Below are 21854 nucleotides of genomic sequence, written 5' to 3' on the forward strand. Positions count from 1 at the left end.
CCCATAGCATGTCTGGATGTTGTATATTTCTCAGTGTTGTCTTCTGTCACTTTTATCAATTACCAAGATGATTGGTGCCTGGCATTCAACATTTTGTTTTTGGATGTGCCTTCTTGACTGTTAATCTTTGATTTGTATATTGTGACCATATTATATTAGCATCTTGGTTCTCCATGTTTCGATCAGGTACATATGTATGGTGAGATAAGCAGGGGTTTGTAAGACTGAAGCAGAAAACAAAGCCATAGTAGCACTTAATTTGTAGCTAATTGCTTGTCACGTATAATGGTGGTGATAAGTTCACACTGACAATTCTGTACAGTATACAGGTTTCCATATTGGTTTTCAAAATTCATCTCAGGTTTTAGCTCCACAATCACTCATTAAAGGAACTAAAGTTAACCACCAGTGCTATTTTAGTATCACCATGTTTCTCAAGCTTCAGAGTACATTAGAATCACCTGTAAGACTTGTTCAACAACAGATTGCCCAGTCACAGATTGCCAAGCCTTGTGTCCTCCTCCCAAATTGTTACATCTAGGATGGGGCCCAAGATTTGCATTTCTAACAATTTTCCAGGTGATACTGATAGACTAGGTCCTACACTTCGAGAACCACTATTCGGGAGACATACAGGTATTTCTTAGATTTCAACAAACTATTATGGGAAATCTTTCAGTTATGTAACGAAGTCTATTTCTTGAAAATCTAGGCTTGCACAGCTTGGCAGAAGTGTCACTCGATCTTAATCTCATCCTCTCTTACTTCAGAGCTGGTTTGAATCCTGTTTCTTTTTTGAACTGCTTTTACTTGTATTTATTAGAAAATGATACATGATTTTTAAAATGTGAAACAGTCTATAAAATGTATAAAAACTTCATGGAAGAAATGGCATTTGACCTAAGACCATTAAGCATAGTTATAATTTGGATATGCATGTCTTGAGGGAATTGGATGAAGGAGTCTAGGTGGAAAGAAGAAAAACAGTCATGGAGGTGGGGAAGAACACAGGGGTTTTATTGGAAATCTTTAGCCTCAGTATTTGGCTGAAAATAGAGTAATTGAAAGTGGGAAATGGCAGGTGGTGAATTTGAAAGTAGAATCATTCTGTATTTATTGCCTCTTACTATGTGTCAGGCAGTATGATGAACAGGTTTCCTGTTATTTCAGTTAATCCTTAAATATTTTTATGAGGTAGGTATCATTTTTACAGGTTATGAGAAAACTGAGGCTCAGAAAGGGCAAGAAACTTGCCTGAGTTAATAGTGTAAGTGGCACTGTTGAACCTGGGACTGCCTTACCTTCAGAGCCCGAGTGTGTTTTACTGTTGCCTAAAGTGGAACGCTTCCTCCCCCCGCCCCGTGCCCATGTAAGTGCTTATCCCTCAATAAATGTTATTTTTAGTACTGCAGAGGTTGGAGCCAGATGGAGATTTTGGTTTGCAAGTATAGGCGTCTAGAATCTTTTTCTCTGGAGAGGAATGTCTTTTAAAATATTTGAACAGAGCATTGGTATGGTCAAAACACCATGAGAAAAATTATTTGACAGTCAGTATGTAGTTTGGATTGTATGGTGGTGGTGAAGGTGGGAAGACCTCTGTGGGAACTTATTACAGTAATCCACTGAGAGATAATGAGGGTTGGAACTGGAGCAGTGGTGGTAGAAGAGTAGAGAAAAAATGTGCCAGTGAAATCAGTGGGACTTAGGCATTGAGTATCAAGAGGCACAGGAGAGAAGAAAAGTCAAATTGCCTGCGAGGGTAGCAGAGTCACCCACAGAACTAGAACATAGGAGGAAGAGTGGCTTTAGCATTGGAGAGTTATTCTATATCTCCTGCATTTAGCTGATAATTTGGTACCAGGGGATGAGAATGAGACAAAGATTCGAGTTCTGATTTGGAATTATTTTAAAAGATGATTTTTGAAATCATGGAATTTGAGACCCTAGGCAAAAATTTGTGGAGAATGAAAACTAAGATAAGAACAGAACCATAGGGACCTATATTTAGTAAAGTGGAGGAAGAGGACAAACCAAAGAAGGAATGGTTTAGAAGTGGGGAGTACAGGATTAGAAAAGCAGTGTCACAGAAATTAAGAGAAAAATGTTTTTAAAAGATGTGTATTTAACATTATCAAATACTGCAGGAGAGAATGAGATCTTAGCCTAATCAAGCCAGGGAAAACTGGCTGTATGGAAAAAGAAAAATCAGGTTAGAACTTCAGCTCATCCCCAAATGAAGGTGGATTCTAGGTTTTTTAAATTGATTTTTAAAAATGAAATTATAAAACCTTTAGAAGAAAATATCTCTGAATACATTTAATTATGTAGAAATATAGAACTCTTGTATGTTCAAACATGTAAAAGCAAATGATCACTATTTAACCAATATGAAATTAGTACCTTCGGATTGTAAAAAGCTCTCACAAATAATGAGGAAAAATTATTCCTTTGTAATAGAAAAATGTACAAAAGACAGACGTACAGTGAGTGCATGGAAGAGGAAACTCAGATGGCCTATAAATGAAATACTGTTGAACATTCATGTTTTTATTTACCAAATTGACAAAGATTTAAAAGTATATAAATGGGGGCTTCCCTGGTGGCGCAGTGGTTAAGAATCCGCATGCCAACACAGTGGACACGGGATCAAGCCCTGGTCCAGGAAGATCCAACATGCCACGGAGCATCTAAGCCTGTGCGCCACAACTACTGAGCCTGCTCTCTAGAGCCCGCAAGCCACAACTACTGAGCCTGTGTGCCACAATTACTGAAGCCGACGTGCCTAGAGCCCATGCTTTGCAACAAGAGAAGCCACTGCATTGAGAAGCCCGCACACTGCAGCGAAGAGTAGCCCCTGCTCACCGCAACTAGAGAAAGCCCGCGCACAGCAATGAAGACCCAACACAGCCAGAAAGGAAGGGCGGGCGGGAGGGAGGAAGGGAGGGAGGGAGGGAGGAAGGAGCAATGGGATAATATATTAAAATGTTAAAAGTATATAAATACTTTATAGTGAAATGGGCATTTTCATATCTATCTGGTGGAGAACAGATCAATTATTACCTTTAAAAATATTTTTTTCTTGGGTGCAGTGGTTGAGAATCTGCCTGCCAATGCAGGGGACACGGGTTCGAGCCCTGGTCTGGGAAGATCCCACATGCCATGCAGCAACTGGGCCCGTGAGCCACAGCTACTGTGCGTCTGGAGCCTGTGCTCCGCAACAAGAGAGGCCGCGATAGTGAGAGGCCCGCGCACCGCGATGAAGAGTGGCCCCTGCTCGCCGCACTAGAGAAAGCCCTCGCAGAGAAACGAAGACCCAACACAGCCAAAAAAATAATTAAAAAAATATTTATTTTCTTAAGTTAGCAATCAATATTTCAGTTTAAAATACTTGCCTGCTTTGCCCCAGCTATTCTATTCTGGCAGTCTACCTGAAGGAAATAGAAAATGTCACTCCCTTCCGTAAAAAAGATTAGATTATGGTATATCCATAAGATAGAGTATTCTACAGTCATTAGAAATGTTTTCAGATAATTTGGGTGAAATGCTCAGTATATAATGAATAATAAAGAAACAAAAACTCACCCAGGATATGAAACATTGTATGATCATATAAATAGTATAATCAGTCATAGCCAATGCAAAAGGACGGACAAGAGATTATCTCTTAATGGTAGTAATCTCTAGAATGTACGATTGAAGGTAATTTTTATTTTATAACTAGAAATTTTTATTTTGAAAACCTCTTAATTAAAATGCACTAAATACATTAGTTGAATAAATACCAAGAATTACAGTGAAGGAAAGGAGAATGAGAGGATAGCTAGAAGAGTAATTAAGATTGAGGAAGTGTTTTAATTATACTTGTGACTGAGAGGAACAATCTAGAAGAAGGAAGATGATGGAAGAGAGAAGAAAGGTGTTAAATGATGGTGAAAAGCCCTAGAGCATATTATTTGTGTCCTGAAATCAAAGACCCACAAGACAAATTAGCCTCGAAGAAGTGAAGATAGATTTTGTTTTCCCCAGAGGTGGGAAACAAACAGATGAAGATATTAGTGGCATAGAGAAATTTTAAAATAGAGAAAAAAGAAGGATAGCTGATAATCATCATTTTAGGGAAGAGGTGGAGTCAGGGTCATCTACAAATTGGGATTAGGTATTTGAGGAGATGGGAAAAGTTTTCAATGAGCAATGGGAATGTGGCCAGGAGTAGATTAGAGATGTAGAAAATGATTGATTTTCAGGCAGTATGGACAGCCCAGTTGAAGTTGTTGAATAATGTGAACTGAAGTCCATGTTGCCTCAGTCTTTTTGAAGTGATCAAGCTTTAGGAAAGTGAAGTTTGTTAGAATAGAAAGATATAGACACTATAGAATGGACTTGAGGACACGGGGAGGGGGAAGGGTAAGCTGGAACAAAGTGAGAGAGTGGCATGTACATATATACACTACCAAATGTAAAACTGATAGCTAGTGGGAAGCAACCGAATAGCACAGGGAGATCAGCTCCGTGCTTTGTGACCACCTAGAGGGATGGGATAGGGAGGGTGGGAGGGAGACGCAAGAGGGAAGAGAGATGGGGATATATGTATATGTATAACTGATTCACTTTGTTTTAAAGCAGAAACTAACACACCATTGTAAAGCAATTATACTCCAATAAAGATGTTAAAAAGAAAAAAAGAAAATACACTAAAGGATTCTGCCACCTTAAAAAAAAAAGATATAGACTAGAGAAGCACAATATTAACATTTTCTATCTTTTGCTTGGGTCTGCGTAACTGTATAGGACCTAGCAAAAGCTCTTTGTCCTTGCAAATTACTGTTAAACTTTTTATTACTGTTAATTTTAACACCACCACACTAATCTCATTGAACCTGTGGTGTAGGTTGTCATAGTCATCTGTCATTTCTAATTCTTCAGCTTCTGGGAGACTTGAGCTTTGATTTGTTTTTGTTTGTTTGGTTTTTTGTTTTTATTTATTTTTGTTTTTTAATATTTATTTTTTGGCTGCATCAGGTCTTAGTTGCGGTGTGCAGGATCTTTTGTTGCAGCGCCTGGGCTCTTCATTGCAGTGCGTCGGCTTCTCTCTAGTTGTGGCACGTGGGCTTAGTTACCCTGCTGCATGTGGGAATCTTAGTTCCCCTACCAGGGATCGAACCAGTGTCCCCTGCATTGCAAGACAGATTCTTAGCCGCTGGATCACCAGGGAAGTCCCTGTTTTTGTTTTTTTAAACAGGAAAAAAGTAGTCACTTAGGCAGCACAAAAAAAGAATTTTTGTCTTGTGAGTCATTGGAAATGAGAACCTCAGGACTTTCCTTACTAGACCCAGCATAAGATTTGTTAGGACCTTTTGTAGAACTATCTGCCCCTTTAATTTGGTACTTTACCTGGTTTATTTACTCTAGTAATACACATGTAATTTCTCAGCTGGAACATTCTCCAGGGTTACTTGTTGACCCCAGAGAACAGTAGTGGGAAAAGTAAATGAAGGACTAGTTGTAGTGAAAAGATTGCTTGGGGGTGGCGAGTATTGGGCAATAGTGAATTAAGGTACTTGGGAAAGTAGCCTATGATGGAGCCCAGGTGATACTTGAAGAGAACTGATGGACCGTGAAGATAGAGAGGGGATTAAAGTCATGATGAGACTGAATAAAAGATACAGTAGGAGGCAAGTAGAAGGAATAGAAGGTTGTAGGAATTTCAGTGTTTAAGGTCTAGGAGGAGGAGTGATTCTAACTAAGTATCAAGAAAATTTAAGGAATCATAGTACACAGCTTGTCAGATAATTATGTTGAGAAATTGAGGCCAAATACTAGAAGGGTGAGCAGCATGGATGTTAAAATCTCCAAAATGTTAATCTTCAACAACAGAACATAACATTTTTGGAATCCAGTTTCTGCTGTACTTCTGTTTGTCGTAGCAGATTTATCTCATGCCCTGAATGTTCCCCCTCCCTGACATATCCCTAAAACGTGACCAGTAGTGGAAGTGTAATTTAGTTGAACATTATAGCTGAGAAGGTTTTAAGGAATCATTTAATCCAGGTAAATGCACTTTTGAGGTACAGAGAGATTAAATAACTTTTCTTTGGTCATATAACTTGTCAATAGCAGAGTTGGAGCTCGAAACCTCAATTTCACATTTTTGGTCCATTCTGCCAGTTGTTTGTCTTTTTAAAAGCATCAAGAATCTTTTTTTCAAACTAATTAATCACCTCTTAAAATAGTATAGAGAGGCAATACGCAGAGTCTCAAAGAGGTCTACGACTCAAAAGGGGGTATATGACTCTTCACCTAGGGGAAGGGGAGCAGTGTCAAAGCTGACTCTTGCTGCATTCCGTTCATATTCTGGGGTTGCTTGGTCTTCTTGCAGGTGGTCAGCACTAACCAGGTGCTCACTGCCTGTTACTGAGCTTTTCCATTTATTCAGAATAAGCATTTGAGAAACCCCGCAAAGCAGTATTTGTCATGCCCTGCTGTTCATGCACATCATCTGGAGATCTTGTTAAAATACTATTTCTGATATAGTGGGTTGGGAGTGGAGTCCAAGATTGTGCATTTCTAACAAGCTCCTGTGTATCGTGCTTGCTTCTGGTCCAAATACCACACTTTGACTTCTGGAAAACATAGTATGAAAATGATTTAATGGTACTGCCTGTATTTTAGTTTCTTGAATCTATCAGATTTTATTCAGGCTTGTTGTGAGGTCCAGGAGTATGGATTAATACTGAGTAGTGGTTTCCAGTTACCAGGTAGTAGATATCAGAGCTTTAGCCAAGGCATCTCCAAACTAGCTAACTCATGCCTTGCTTTCTATTTCTAGTCAATGACTAGACTCCCCTGGGAAAAGGAATCACCTGTGTTTAACTGACAGTAACTTTGTATCTGACATTCCTGTTAGTGTTCTTCCCCCTTTCTCTCCAATTGATGTCATTGCTTTGAAGAAATGATAGTTCCTTTAAAAAAAGGTCTGTGGGCACCTCTTTTCTAGATCACTTACCTTGAACATTTTGTATACCATTTGCTGGGATGGGGCGAGAGCACCTATCCCTGGGAAATAAGTGTACTTCTTTCTCCTGTTGTGGAACAGTCAGCTTTGCCCCATACCTAAATAATATTAAGAGCCAGTGGAAACCAAGAAAATGATGGTTAAGTTATCTATGCTTGTGATAAAATAGTGCCCTTTCTAAGGCATTTGGAATTTTGAGAATTTGACTCCATTTCTACTTATACAGGGCCTCTGAAGAGTTATTTGAAATCTGAACCAGCACACCTAATAGTTCTGATTGGTCCCCTAAGTACTTCTGTGCCATTGAGTAACCCCTCACATATTTCTATATAGCTCTGAGGAGCTATATGTAAGACTACCATAAGAGCTGTTTATGTATTTGATAAGGCTGGCCAGAAATTAGGAAGGTTTTCTCAAGCTCCTAAAACTTTAAGTTTTGGTCTTCCTGTTGTTTTTTTTGTTAAATTCAAAGAGCATTCTTTTTCCCTTCTGTTCCTGGCTGTCTTACCCAGAGCGAGCACAAATGGATCAGACCATCCTGAGGATGCAGGGTCTGGTGAAAATAGGAGGGTCAATGGGAACAATTCTCCATCACTCTCAAATGGCGGTTTTAAACCTTCTAGGCCTCCAAGACCTTCACGACCACCTCCACCTACCCCACGTAGACCAGGTGTGTATTCTAGCCATACACTAGGGATGTAGGTCTCAGTACTGTGATTATAAAATTCTTTTTGGGAATTGATCCTCAGGTAAGTGTCAAGAGACCCTTTTAGGTTGGTTTTCTAGCTGAATTTTTACATTTAAGATTTTGGCCAAGAATGATCTTTCTATAGTTAACCAAGATGTGCCTGTTCCCCAAGTTTTTCTGCCAGGTGTGAAGTTATTGAGGCAGGTGCTCCACTGCGAATGAAAATCTCGCGTGTGCTGGGAGTTCGCTGATGGGCTAGTAGTTAGGATCCTGGGCTTTCACTGCCATGGCCCGGATTCAGGGAACTGAGATCCTGTAAGCTGCACAGTGCAGCAAAAATTTAAAAAAAAAGGGAAATCACATGTGTACTATAAAAAGTAGAGGCAATATAGATAAGATTGCAGCTTTCTGTCAGGGTTTGTAACTGTGGACATAAGCATTTCATAGAGTCAAGGATCTGGTCAAGGTTATATCTCATTATATCCTTTAAAAAGACAATCCAGTAAATAGCAAATAACCCAACAATGCTAAATGATATTCAGATTTTAAAGCAAAAATCACACAAGTAAACATTTCATATAGTAAAAATATAAACATTTACAGTTGGAATATTTATTTTTCCTGATTAGCCAGAATAAATCTTTTAATCTCTCTTTACTTCCCTCTGTTAGTATGTGAACAGGAAATGTAAAATAATCCAAATATTATTAGAAAAGTAAATTGGTTGTCCACAAATCATTTTATTAAATGACATTGTGTTTAAATATGTATCTTCCCCCTTTTCTTCTGTAGATAATTGTGTTCATAGTATATTCCCAGTCTTTAAGATCATATACTACTTTGTCACAATATTAGTGACTTCCTCCAGGAATTGTTTTGTCAATAAGTATTTTTTTAAGATGTAATATGTACTCAAGCAATAATATTCTTTCTTTCTTTTTTTTTGGGCCACACTGCAAGGCTTGCAGGGTCTTAGTTCCCCAAGCAGGGACCGAACCCAGGCTCTTGGCAGTGAAAACATGGAGTCCTAACCATTGGACCACCAGGGAATTCCCACAGTGATATTCTTAAAAATAGTTATTATCAGTCAGATCTTCCATATTATAGGTAACGCCAAAAATTAGTCTCGGATCTGTAGGCATTCATAGGAAAGACAGTTTTAAGGATCTGGAAAATTACTAAATGAACTTATACGCAGGGACCAACACTTTTCTGTTCTAAAAGTTATTTCCTGTGGCATCAAGAAATCATCTGTATGTGCTTAGTAATTAATAATGAGACATGGAGTAAATGGAACCTTACAAGTTGTAAACAAGCCTATTAAGTGGGACCATTGGCTATTTCCCATTATTTATCTTACTTAAGTAATTTTCATCTGCATGTCCATATCTTAAATTTTATATTTATCATCTACCTTTTTATTTAAGTTAAAATTCTCTCCTGAATTTAGATTTCTGAAAATTGTTTTTCTATTTTCCTCAAATCTTAAAGCATCTGTCAATGGCTCACCATCTGCCACTTCTGAAAGTGATGGCTCTAGTACAGGCTCTCTCCCACCAACGAATACAAATTCAAATACATCTGAAGGAGCAACATCTGGATTAATAATTCCTCTTACTATATCTGGAGGTTCAGGCCCTAGGCCATTAAATCCTGTACCTCAAGCTCCCCTCCCACCCGGGTGAGTAATTGCCTTTGGTTAACATGTTTTCTTTAGACTTCTGCATATACTTATTAATAAGGGAAATAGTACTGAACTCCATTCTTTAAAAAACTGTCTTATAACTCTGTATGTGTTTATGTGTGTGTGTTGGGGGAGGTCTAGAGTCAAACTGAACAAAAAAGCTTTGCCACATTTGAAATTTCTCCCTCATTTCCAGAGCAAAGTGAAAGAAAAAAAAATTTTTTTTATTGAAGGACTCTGAGCCATAGAAAGTTCACCAAGACCAAGTAATAAAAGTCGCCTGATTCAGATTGTCTTTTCTTTTGAAGGGGGGGAAAATCACTTAATTTTTTTAGCATTATAAAGTCATAGCAGAGTAATAATAATTTAGGAAACTGAGAGGGATTACAAATCTCATGTAAATCTCTACTGATTATTTTTTAAATTAATAATACTCTGATAGTTATACACACACACACACACACACACACACACACATATTTTGTGGCATTCAAATTAATCCAGAGCTCAGAATGCTAAACAGAAATTAATTGACTAAGTGATAAATTTTAAAACTCTCATGATGAGGAGTTTAATTGCTTAAAGAGACTGTATTACTTATGTGGGTAGTTAGGCCATTTTCCTTTTTGAAAGCCTACATGGGCAGCCAGATTAAAAATTGTTTGTGCAAGGGATTAGAAGTGATTGGTTCTTCGAAACTTTGTTGGTTTATTCCAACAGAGTGGGTGCTCTTAGAAGTGACTGGTTCTTCTAAACTCTGTTGGTTTATTCCTGTCTTTTTTACTTTGGGGTTAAACCTACCAAGGAGACTTCAATACTCATATTGCCTTTTTCTTTGGTACTGTTGTGCAGGAGCACATCTGAAAAAGTCTTATTCTTTGATTTCAGTTTTTCTAGTACCAGAACTGCCCTTTGCCCTTCAGTTAATAGCTGTCTTTCGTCAGATTTTATAACAATAATTACAGTTTTCTTTTCCACTCAAGTCCTATGTATACCCTGATCAGATTGAGACAGTTTTTGTATCCTGAATGCATTGCTTTAAGCCTCTTTAGAAATATAAGACATCTGCTAGAGCAGATACTTCTGCAGGAGAAATCTCATCCACCATGTGTCACCCTCAGTATAACATTTCTTGACTTTATTCCTAAATTCTTTTGGTATCTGCTTTATATACGGACATGCTTATTTGTCTCAGCTCTGTAATATCATCATATAAGAGAAGACGACAAATACAGGATTAAAAAACCAGGCTATTCATACATGTAGCATATCAGCTTTTTAATTTTATGTTTAAGTTGGGAGCAGAGAGTGGACCAGCATGGACGAGTTTACTATGTAGATCATATTGAAAAAAGAACAACGTGGGATAGACCAGAACCTCTACCTCCTGGGTAAGTGTCTGTATTGAAGAAGAAAAAAAGTATTTATTCAGAACTATAGATTATATCTATACAAAAATCTTCCCTACCTTCCTACTTTTCCTCTTCTGTCGATCTTGTCTCTCTCTACTTTGTTTTATGATAGGTGCAGACTAAAAAGAAGAGAGTCAGGGAATTGATTGGCCATGATGAATGACTTTTATTTTCACTCATTTCTGACCTAAAGAAAGATTCCGTTTCCTTTGTGAACTTTTACCTGGCTCAAACTGCAGGGTTTTAATTTTAGCTTTTTTTTTTTTTAACTGTATAAGAATTATAGCCCCTATCCTATATATGGTAAAGTTCATATTATAAAAAACTAATATATAATAATGAAGTCATTGCAAGATAGTTGGGGAAATATTAATATATTAATAATAATAAAATGAGGATATATTAATAGAATGTTAAGCATTTAACATTTATATTATATAAAATAATTGGAATAAAAAATATTTTCATTTGAGGGAAGTCAGTAGCAAATCTGGGGAAATATTTAATCTTGCTAGTAATCTTAAATACACACCTAAAAAGTACAGTGTTGGTGAGACTGTAGAGGAACTTTACCTCATAACATTGCTAGTGGTAGTATAAGTTAGTTACAACGCTCACAGAAAGGATATATAACCATAATAATACCCATACCCTTAGTAACCCTTTCCAGGAAATTCATCCTCAAGAAATAATGCAAAGGAAGAAAGAAATTTTTGATATATAAATGATATTTATTATTTTACTACAGTTGGCGCTCCAATATTGGAGGGGAAATATTGGGGGGGAAATTCCAAGATGTTTCAAAAGACAAAATTTTGAATTTTGAAAATTGAATTTCCCAAGCCCTGGGAACTATTTACATAACATTTTATTGACAGCTATTTATGCAGCATTTACATTATATTAGGTATTACAAGTAATCCAGAGATGATTAAAGTATACTGGATGATGTGCCTGGTTATATGCAAATACTATGCCATTTTATATGAGGGACTTGAGTATCTGAGGAGTGTTCTGGAACCAATTCTGTATTTGTAATATTAGACTAGTAGGCATAACCCTAAATAATCAACCAGGTAGACATCACCAAGTTATTTTATCAACGTTCACTTGATAGGTTATGTACCCATTTGAAATGATAAATAAGATAGTTGTATTCTTGTGAAAAAGGGCTTTTTCTGACATCTGTGAAAAGCACCCTCTCTCCCCCCCTTCTGTGTGTGTGTGTGTGTGTGTGTGTGTGTGTGTGTGTGTGTGTGTGTGTGTGTATGTTTCTGTCCCTATTAGGATTGCAACAGTCAAAAGAACATTTGAAAGAAAGAAAATGAGAGGTTTTGTCTTAATGATTGTTTGAGACTTAATCAGTAAGATACATTCTGTTTTAAAAACCTGATACACCTTAACTTTTAAGAAAGAAATTTTTACACACATTCCTCTTAAGTTCACTTATAGACCATTTAAAATATATAAAATAGGGCTTCCCTGGTGGCGCAGTGGTTGAGAGTCCGCCTGCCGATGCAGGGGACATGGGTTCGTGCCCCGGTCCGGGAATATCCCGCATGCCGCGGAGCGGCTGGGCCCGTGAGCCATGGCCGCCGAGCCTGCGCGTCCAGAGCCTGTGCTCCACAACGGGAGAGGCCACAGCAGTGAGAGGCCCGCGTACCACACACACACTATATATATATATATATACATATATATATATATACATATATATATATATACATATATATATATATACATATATATATATATATATATATATATGTAAAATAAAACACTTCAGGTAAATCAAAAGTAGTATTGCAAGGGAAATTCTTACCAAACCTGTACCAGGGCTAAAATGAAGTCCTGTTTAATTCTTATCTGTTTCATGAGTATTTGTTGAATCCAGTTGTTTTTGTCCTGATTTAGCTGGGAACGGCGGGTTGACAACATGGGACGTATTTATTATGTTGACCATTTCACAAGAACAACGACGTGGCAGAGGCCAACATTGGAATCCGTCCGGAACTATGAACAGTGGCAGCTCCAACGTAGTCAGCTTCAAGGAGCTATGCAGCAATTTAACCAGAGGTTCATTTATGGGGTGAGCATATGTACTTGCATTATAAACTTAATGAGTGTTTGATTTTTAACCTTTTCTTGCATATGAAATGTAAAGCAGTAAAAAGAAAGTACAAGTAGGATGGCAACCCAGTTGTTGCTGTTGATAGATTATTATTTTTAGACCTTGTTTCCAGTATTCTGTGTAGGTGATTTATTCTTTTCTTTTTAAAAATTCCGGAAGTTCAACCTCCTTTGCTTTGTTACTGTTGAAAATAAAAAAGAAGTTAGGACAACTTAAAATTCATTTACGAAAGAATAGTAAAAATAAATCCAAGCAGTTTAGAAAGAAAACAGTTATGAATTTAATACTGCCTAACTTAGCGGAACATTAGATGGCTTGGGTCTAATAGCACCTGACTCAATTGTAGTGAACTAATGATAGAATTGAATCATTTTGTAACATATAAACGTAAAATTTATGCAATAATTATTTGGTGCTGTGGGAGACTAAAGAAATTTGATTCCTTATAGGATGATGTTAAATATATTATTATGGCTTTAAAACCATATTATCTTTGGTATCAAAACATCTCATTTCTGGAAATGGTTTAAATTTTACATAAACCAACTCTCCAAGAGTTCAAGAGAAGCTGACCCTCTCCATTTTCATCTCTTCTCTTCTACTACCATCAGTATCATCCCTGTTAGAATCCATAAGAGTAAATTCCTATTCTTACTAGGAATTACCTTTTTTTTGCCTTTTCTCCATATTTCTGTTTCTTGGACCTCATCATCATCATAATCACTCACTGATGTAGATAAATGCACCTTTATCAGCAGGTTTCCCTTCACTACGTGGTTATGACTAAAATAACTTTCTTTCACGCAACAGTTTTTCTTGCCACCTTCTGTCACAGCAGAAGATAGCTGTCACTATCTTCCCCTTCCCAGTGGTTTTAGAGTTGAAATTAATTTTTGTCTCATCTACTTCACCGTTTTCGTTTTATTTTCTCCAATGCTGTTTTACATCTTCCTTTCTTTCTAAATTATAATCACCTTTGGTATGCCTGGCCAAATTTCTTTTAGGTTTGAATACCTAGCTTGCCTGCCTTCTTAAAAGCTAGTTTCCACATAGGTGTCCAGTGGAAAGAGGATGGGCTTTGGAGTCAGGTACATCTGGGTTCAAATCCTGGTTCCACAGTTACTTTCTCTATATGACTTTGAGTAAGTTACTTAACCTCATCAAGACTCATTTACTTTATGTATACAATAGATCCATATATAAAATTACCTCAGAGGGTTTTTTTTTTGACGATTCTGTAAAATAAAGTTCCTAATATGTTTGGCACATACTGGTTACATAGAAATGTTAGTTTTCAACTTTTCTCTCCCTCATATCCACAATTGCAAATGTGCCCTTTATCTCACTTTTATAATACATGATCTTTTTTTAATACATTTATTTATTTATTCATTTGTTTAATTTTTGGCTGCATTGGGTCTTTGCTGGTGCACACGGGTTTTCTCTAGTTGCTGAGAGCGGGGGCTACTCTTTGTTGCAGTGCATGGGCTTCTCGTTGTGGAGGCTTCAGTAGTTGTGGCACACGGGCTTCAGTAGTTGTGGCTCGAGGGCTCTAGAGCACAGGCTCAGTAGTTGTGGCACACGGGCTTAGTTGCTCCGCGGCATGTGGGATCTTCCCAGACCAGGGCTCAAACCCGTGTCGCCTGCATTGGCAGGCGGATTCTTAACCACTGCACCACCAGGGAAGCCCCTATAACATATGATTTTTTATTTATTTTTATTTTCATTGAAGTATAGTTGGTTTACGATATTATATTAGTTTCAGGTGTACAACATAGTTATTCAAATTTTTATAGATTATATTCCATTTAAAATTGTTATAAAATAGTGATATATTCCTTGTGCTATACAATATATTCGTTGTAGCTTATTTATTTTGTACGTAATAGTTTGTACCTCTTAATCCCCTCCCCCTATCTTGCCCCTCCCCCTTTCCCTCTTCCCACTGGTAACTACTAGTTCTCTATATCTGTGAGTCTTTTTCTATTTTGTTCATTCATTTGTTTTAGTTTTTAGATTCCATATATAAGTGATAACATACAGTATTAGTCTTCCTCTGACTTATTTCACTAAGCATAATACCCTCCAGGTTCATCCATGTTGTTGCAAATGGCAAAATGTCCTTTTTTTGGCTGAGTAGTATTCCATTGTGTATATATACCACATATTCTTTGGCCATTCATCTGTTGATGGATACTTTTTTTACTTCCATATCTTTCTTGGTTATTGTAAATAAAGCTGCTGTGAACATGGGGGTGCATGTATCTTTTTGAATTAGTGTTTTTGTTTTCTTCAGATATATATATCCAGGAATGGAATTGCTGGATCATATGGTAGTTCTATTTTTGGTCTTTTTTTTTTTCTTTGGCCACACCATGTGGCATGCAGGGTCTTAGTTCCCTGAGTAGGGATTGAACCCGTGCCCCCTGCAGTGGAAGCACGAAGAAGTCTTAACCACTGGACCACCAGGGAAGTCCCTGCTTTTAGTATTTTGAGGAACCTCCATACTGTATTCCAAAGTAGCTGCACCAATTTACATTTCTACCAATAGCGTACAGCATTCCCTTTTTCTTTACATCCTCACCAACATTTGTTTTGTGATGTTTTCAATGATAACCATTCTGATGGGTGTGAGGTGATATCTCATTTGTGGTTTTGATTAGTGATGTTGAGCATCTTTTCATGTGCCTGTTGGCCATCTGTATGTCTAGTACATGACCTTTAAAAACACTCTTTTTTAAAGACAGATTTAACAGATTCTTGGAGCACCTACAGTGTGTATTGCTTTATTGTAAACTTGACCAATTAAATAGAGTCTTTGGAACTTTTCTAGAATTGCAGCTTTTACTCATCAACCATTTTCTTTTCTTTTTTTTTTTCTTCTATCCAAATTCTTACTCTTTGCTCTTGTTATAAAGTGGTTCTAAATTATAAAGAACTTAAACAGCTTATTTTAGTTATGAACTGAATTGAACATTCTTAATACCAGCTACTTAAAAAGTGGTGGGGTGTTGCTGATAAAGTCTGTTTATTGGGTAGATGCAGTGGCCTTTGTTCTGACCGTGGTTACGGGGGCAGTAGATGCTCATACACCTAGCTTTTTTTTTTTTTCTTTCGGTACGCGGGCCTCTCACTGTTGTGGCCTCTCCCGTTGCGGAGCACAGGCTCCGGACGCACAGGCTCAGCGGCCATGGCTCACGGGCCCAGCCGCTCCGCGGTATGTGGGATCTTCCCGGACCGGGGCACGAACCCGTGTCCCCTGCATCGGCAGGCGGACTCTCAACCACTGCGCAACCAGGGAAGCCCTACACCTAGCATTTTTAACCTCAGAATGGATAATGTATCACTGTGTAATGGCTCTGGCCCATGGTTTCATTGTGCCTGTACCCCCCACCTTGTCTGTCCAGGGAGAGCCTGTGGGATAGGCTTGGGTCTTAGAAAATTATCAAAACAGATTGTCATATGCCAGACTACTCCGACCTGTTCTGTAACCAGGGTTCAAACCTTGTGTAGTGTTTCTCCTTGGTTACCCTGTTTTCATTATTGTGTGTGTCAGGAGGAGCAAGGCCACTGCTTGACAGGTCTGTCTTCCAAGAGCTTTTAAATGAGAAATGGAATATATCTCATATGCTTTTAAAACTTTTTCAGTCAGTTAACCTAGTTGCTGTAATAAGTCATTGACATGGGGGCGGGGGTTGGGCAGGAAAGGACCAACAGTGGGGGAAACTGCTATAAATTTAGACTAAACCAAATGCAGTATGATGACTTTGTTTGGATTCTGATTTGACCCAGTAAGCAACCAGAGACATTTAATTAGGGATTGTGTATTAGATGATAAAATTAACATAGATTCTTTGCTAGGTATGATAATGATATTGTGGTTGTATAAGAAAATGTTCACAAATTTTAGAAAGGCATACTAAAATACATAGGAGTGAAATGATGACTGCTTTTTTTTTTTTGCTTCAGCAAAGAATATGGAAGAAAAATAAAGAAATGTGGTAGTTTTGGTAATTGTTGAATCTCGTTGCTGGTATATGGGGTGCACTGTCTTATTTTACTTGTGAGTTCTTTTTCCATAATTTTTTTTTGAAGCAGTTAGTCTATTATTTATTTGCCTTATCTTACTTAAAGGAGTAAGGGCTTAACCACATCTTACTGAAAGACCACAAAGTATCCCCCACTTCATTATACATTTAAACTAAAACACAGTCATTAACCCTTCACACTACACACTCAGTATGACTTCTGCTTCTCTTTTTCCAGTGGTTGACTCCTACTTTCCTTTTATCTAACCAAACCTCTCTCCACCAATGTGATAATTTCAAACAAATTTAAGAAATCTTCTATACAGTTCTAGGCTTGTCATCTCCTTCCAACTGGAATTCTTTTCTTTTACTCATCTGACAGCCTGTTCTTCCTGCTCCCCCAACTCTCTTCTCACAATTCTTTGTATATACCATGTCCTGTATATGATCCTCTATTTTTGAGTTATAAATACAAAATTTTTCTTAGCCAGCTGATGACTCTGAGTACTGTTATTTATAAGTAACTCTTGGGAGATTTATGTATTTCTCTAATTTACTGATTTGGAGCTAAAGAAGGGGAAAAAATGGTCATTTGGGTGTAAAATTACTTGTAATATTTGAATTTCAAATAGTTTCAAATGTTAAATAATGTTGACAAAGTTTTTTTCTTCATGAGAGTACATTGGCTTTTATTCTTGACCTTGTCATACTTCTCTAAGATGTGAACTCTGTAAGAGTATGTTATGTTGCACATGGCCAGGGAAAGGCATATCAGAATTCATAAGCCTGCTCTCAAGTTATCTGTTTTAAGTTGTTCATTATTTCACCATTTTGGGGGTTGTTCTTTTTAGAATCAAGACTTGTTTGCTACATCACAAAATAAAGAATTTGATCCCCTGGGTCCCCTGCCACCTGGATGGGGTAAGTCACATGGATTTTTAAATTGAATTCAGTTATTTTAACAATTAGGTATTTATGGATGGATGATATACTCTGCGCTTGCTTGAGTGAATATCTGGAAAGCTTTTGGGGTGTGCTGGTTTAATTCAGAGTGCCAAATAGGCATTTGATTTCCCAAAAGTTCTAAGTTACTCTTCTAAAATATAAAAATATTTTGCCCACTCAGCATGAGAAGAAATGGATTATGATACACATGAAAGTCTGGATGGACCTCAAGGGCATTATGCTTAGTGAAAAAAATCCATTTCAAAATATTGTATACTGTGTTATTCAATTTATATAACGTTCTTGAAATGACAAAACTATAGAGATGAGAAATAGATTAGTAGTTGCCAGGAGACAGAGCCACTGGTAGGTGGTTACAAACATAGGAGGTAACGTAAGTGGTTCTTATGTAGTGGTGGAACAGTTCTATATCTTGACCGTGGTGGTGATTACACAAATCTGTACATGAAATAAAAGTGCATAGAACTGTATGTTTACATAAATGAATTCAAACTTTAAAAATGAGTGAAAATTGAATAAAGTTCGTAGTCAGCAGTAATGTACCAGTGTCAATTTTCTGATTTTGATATTGTGCTATAGCTACATAAAATGTCACCATTGGAGGAAACTGGTTGAAGGGGGTATATGAGATTCTTTGAACGATTTTTGCAGTATGCTGTAATACTTATTTCAAAATAAAAAGCTTTAAAGATATTTTGATCATATTGGTGCTTCGAAAACACAGTTCAGAGGTTGATTGAGTTGATGTTATCTGAAAGAACAGTAGAAGGGGGAACATATTGGGGTGGTGACTGTGTCCTGCATGAGCATGCTCTGTTATCAAGTATCTTAGTTATTAAAACTTTTTATAGACTTTAAGATGAGCCTGCCCTACCAGATTATTTTATATCCATTATATAAGTCATAGAGCTGTAGCGAGTTTCCAGAGTAAACACGGCAATATAGAAACAGTTTTGCACGGAAGAGAAAGAGAATCTAGAAAGTGCAAAACAGCAAAGTAAAGCCATTTATGGAACCAGTTCAAGTTTTATCTTCAGGAGCTGCAGATATTTCAGAAAGTGATATTTCTAGATAGTCTTGTTGGGAAACATCAGTTTCTCAGATAGATTGCTCTAGCGTTACTTTATTTAGGAATGGAGGGGCAAAAATTGATGTCAGTGTCACATGAATCTGGGCAATAAATGATACTGGCTATGTAAGCCTGCTTTTCAGTTACCCCATTGCCCTTAAAGATATTTATCCCTAGCATTCCTAGGAGTCAAAGAAGTAAAAAGATATAATAGTTCATAGTTATAACTGTTATTGTCACTAGCTTGTAGCAAAGGGAAGGCATATGAAAGTTGTGAATTTCTGTCTTTACCAGTGTCTGGTAGTTTAGTAAGGAGTCTTTTGGATCTGTGGGAGCCTTGTAATGGACAGTTTATTATTGGTATGAAGTACTTCAGAAGAAGGGATGTTGTTCTTTTGAGGCATATTGAACTAGACCTGCTTGGTTGCATTCCCAGACATGGATGGTCTTCTCAGCTTTATTTCTAGAGTTGTTTTATGTTTGTGTTACAGAGGAGAAACGATATACCTGTAGGTCGTGTATTCATCCTCTTAATTTTAGTGCAGAAAAACCATGACCTGATTGGCTTTTGTTAGAAACACAAACTATTTTGCTCCTTCTCCAGGGCAGCTGTTACAAAAAATTGTTTCTCGCTCAAAGAAGCATGAATTGCAGGCTATGTTGCCTTTACTTGTAAAGCTTTTCTTGCAAATCTGGTCCTTGTCTTCTGTATTTATTATTATCCTCAACATCAGTATTTCTCATTTTTACTTTAGCCAACAACACCTCCATAAAATACTGCCTCTAGAGGCCCAGTTCCAGCTTATGTATGTTATCAGAATTTTGCCTTGGTTATTTTACATTCTGCTTATTTTTAGGTTTCATACTCCTGAAGTTGAAGTGCAACCCCTCCCCCTTCTTAAATGAGTTCACGATCATCCTATTATTTAGACTGATTACTGCTTTATGATTCTCTGCCTTTGGGGCATATGCATTATTTGTTGAGCCAGTGACAGCACTGGTACTATCACAAATGAGAACCACCCAGTAGACCCTCAGCATTGATCCAGGAAATAAAATCCCAGTTTACAGCCTGTGTTGATGTTCTAAAGTTGTTAGCATTATTTTTGTGACACCATGTATCCAGCTTCTTCACCCTTTCAGACTTCTGTATTCTAGGACTAGACATTACTACCTTACAAGCTGACAGTGAAGAATTTTTAACACATGCAAACTATAGAGGCTGGAGAACAAAGAATGCTTTTGGTTCAACAATATGTCTAATAGGGCTTTGTGTAGAGGGTTTACCCATCAAGTATAAAGCTATTTTCTCATTTTCAGAGTTGCTATGAAAGAATACATAGAACAACAAGAAGTTTCTGTTTTTCAGTGTTTTATTCATCAAGTCAGGAAGTGGTTTGATGTGCATTCAGGCTTGGTGTTCAGTTATTTAGGAGTTGTTTACCATGTGATTTTTTGAACGAAGTAAGAAATCAGCTCTGTAGTCACAGTACTTCTCACTAAGCAGGTGAGCCTTCAGTTTGCAAGCGCATCACCTTTGAAATTTTGTTTTTCACAGCATCTTCCAAGAAATGCTTTTATCAGTACTATATACTTAGAACAAACATAGAAATAAGTTTTCTATTAACTTTATCTTACCTCATGTTAGCTTTTTTTTGTTTTGTTGGTTTTTTGTTTTAAAAATGTTTCTAAGCTTTTATTTAGAAAGCCTACCTAGTAAAATCACAACTACAAAGTGTGTGAGCTATAATCTAAGTGCACAAACTAAATATTTAAAATGTCAAACATATGTTTTTCACTGAAAAGAAAATCTGCTTAGTTAAAAGTTAAAAATGAGGGACTTCTTGGTGGTCCAGTGGGTAAGACTCTGTGCTCTCAGTGCAGGGGGCTGGGGTTCGATCCCTGGTCAGGAAACTAGATCCCACATGCATGCCGCAGCTGAGAGTTTGTATGCCGTAACTAAGAAGTCTGCATGCCACAGCTAAAGAGCCTGCACGCTGCAATGAAGATCCTGTGTGCCACAACTAAGACCCAGTGCAGTCTAAATAAATAAATTTTTTTTTAAAAAAAAGACATTTAAAAATGATAAAACCAAAGCACACAAAACAAGTTCAGGAATAAGGCAAAATTACACCAAAGCCTTAAATCTGTTCATCTGGAAGGAAAGGAAAAAGGAATAGCTCCATGCCATCCCTAGCTTCATGCCACCATTCAGTAAACACTGACCAAGAAGAGGGTGTTCTTAGCTGAGGTCAGCTAACTGACCTCATCAGCTCTGATATGGTTGGCAGGGTGCTCAGACTTCAGAACCCTTGGAGAACCCAGGCAGTGACTCTGTTCATGTTAGCTTTTTGAAGAGAGAATATCTGGCCCTGAAATCTGAACTTACGTGGCAGTTAAAAGGTGAATATACGCTCAACTATGCACTTAGGATATTAATTTTAGATTATAAAAGTTACATAAAAATTACTTGTACACAAGAAATTTATTAATTCTGTAAGTGTATTTAAAAATTTAAATTTGACTGCCAAGAACATTAACTTATTTTGTTATTATGTAGCTACAACTGTGTAGCACTGTGGGTGCTTCTTTTTGCCTCAGAGACAGCTCTTAAAGTTGGTTACATGTTTCCACACTCAAGGTTCCATGACCGGCAAAGCCATTTTTATTATTCAGGTTGTGGCAGAAGATGCAGAGTCCATTTTCTGTATGTAATACACTCTAGAAGTTCTATTTCCATTTTAGGTCAGCTGATATAGAAACTACCTGAGATGTCAGGAGCAGATTCATGATACCAATATATCCCTTCTGTGCCACCTCCACCCCAACCCCGACCCCCTGCCCCAGTATCATCACTGCTACTT

The 21854-nt window shown here is 37.4% G+C and overlaps 1 protein-coding gene across 6 annotated transcripts in view; it reads left to right on the forward strand.

Moving 5' to 3' along the window:
• The window catches only part of ITCH (itchy E3 ubiquitin protein ligase), a 124161-nt gene that overhangs the window by 66936 nt on the left and 35371 nt on the right, over positions 1-21854 (forward strand). For all 6 annotated transcript variants that reach the window (XR_012326268.1, XM_073792889.1, XM_019950662.3 and 3 more), the window contains 5 exons: positions 7525-7682; positions 9192-9381; positions 10680-10775; positions 12711-12885; positions 17807-17876. Coding sequence is in view for 5 of the 6 variants with exons in the window: in XM_073792889.1 (XP_073648990.1) it covers positions 7525-7682; positions 9192-9381; positions 10680-10775; positions 12711-12885; positions 17807-17876 (689 nt within the window). In the remaining variant the exon portion in view is untranslated. The remainder of the gene's footprint in view (positions 1-7524; positions 7683-9191; positions 9382-10679; positions 10776-12710; positions 12886-17806; positions 17877-21854) is intronic.

Source organism: Tursiops truncatus, chromosome 15 (assembly GCF_011762595.2).
Source record: "Tursiops truncatus isolate mTurTru1 chromosome 15, mTurTru1.mat.Y, whole genome shotgun sequence".
Lineage (NCBI taxonomy): Eukaryota > Metazoa > Chordata > Mammalia > Artiodactyla > Delphinidae > Tursiops > Tursiops truncatus.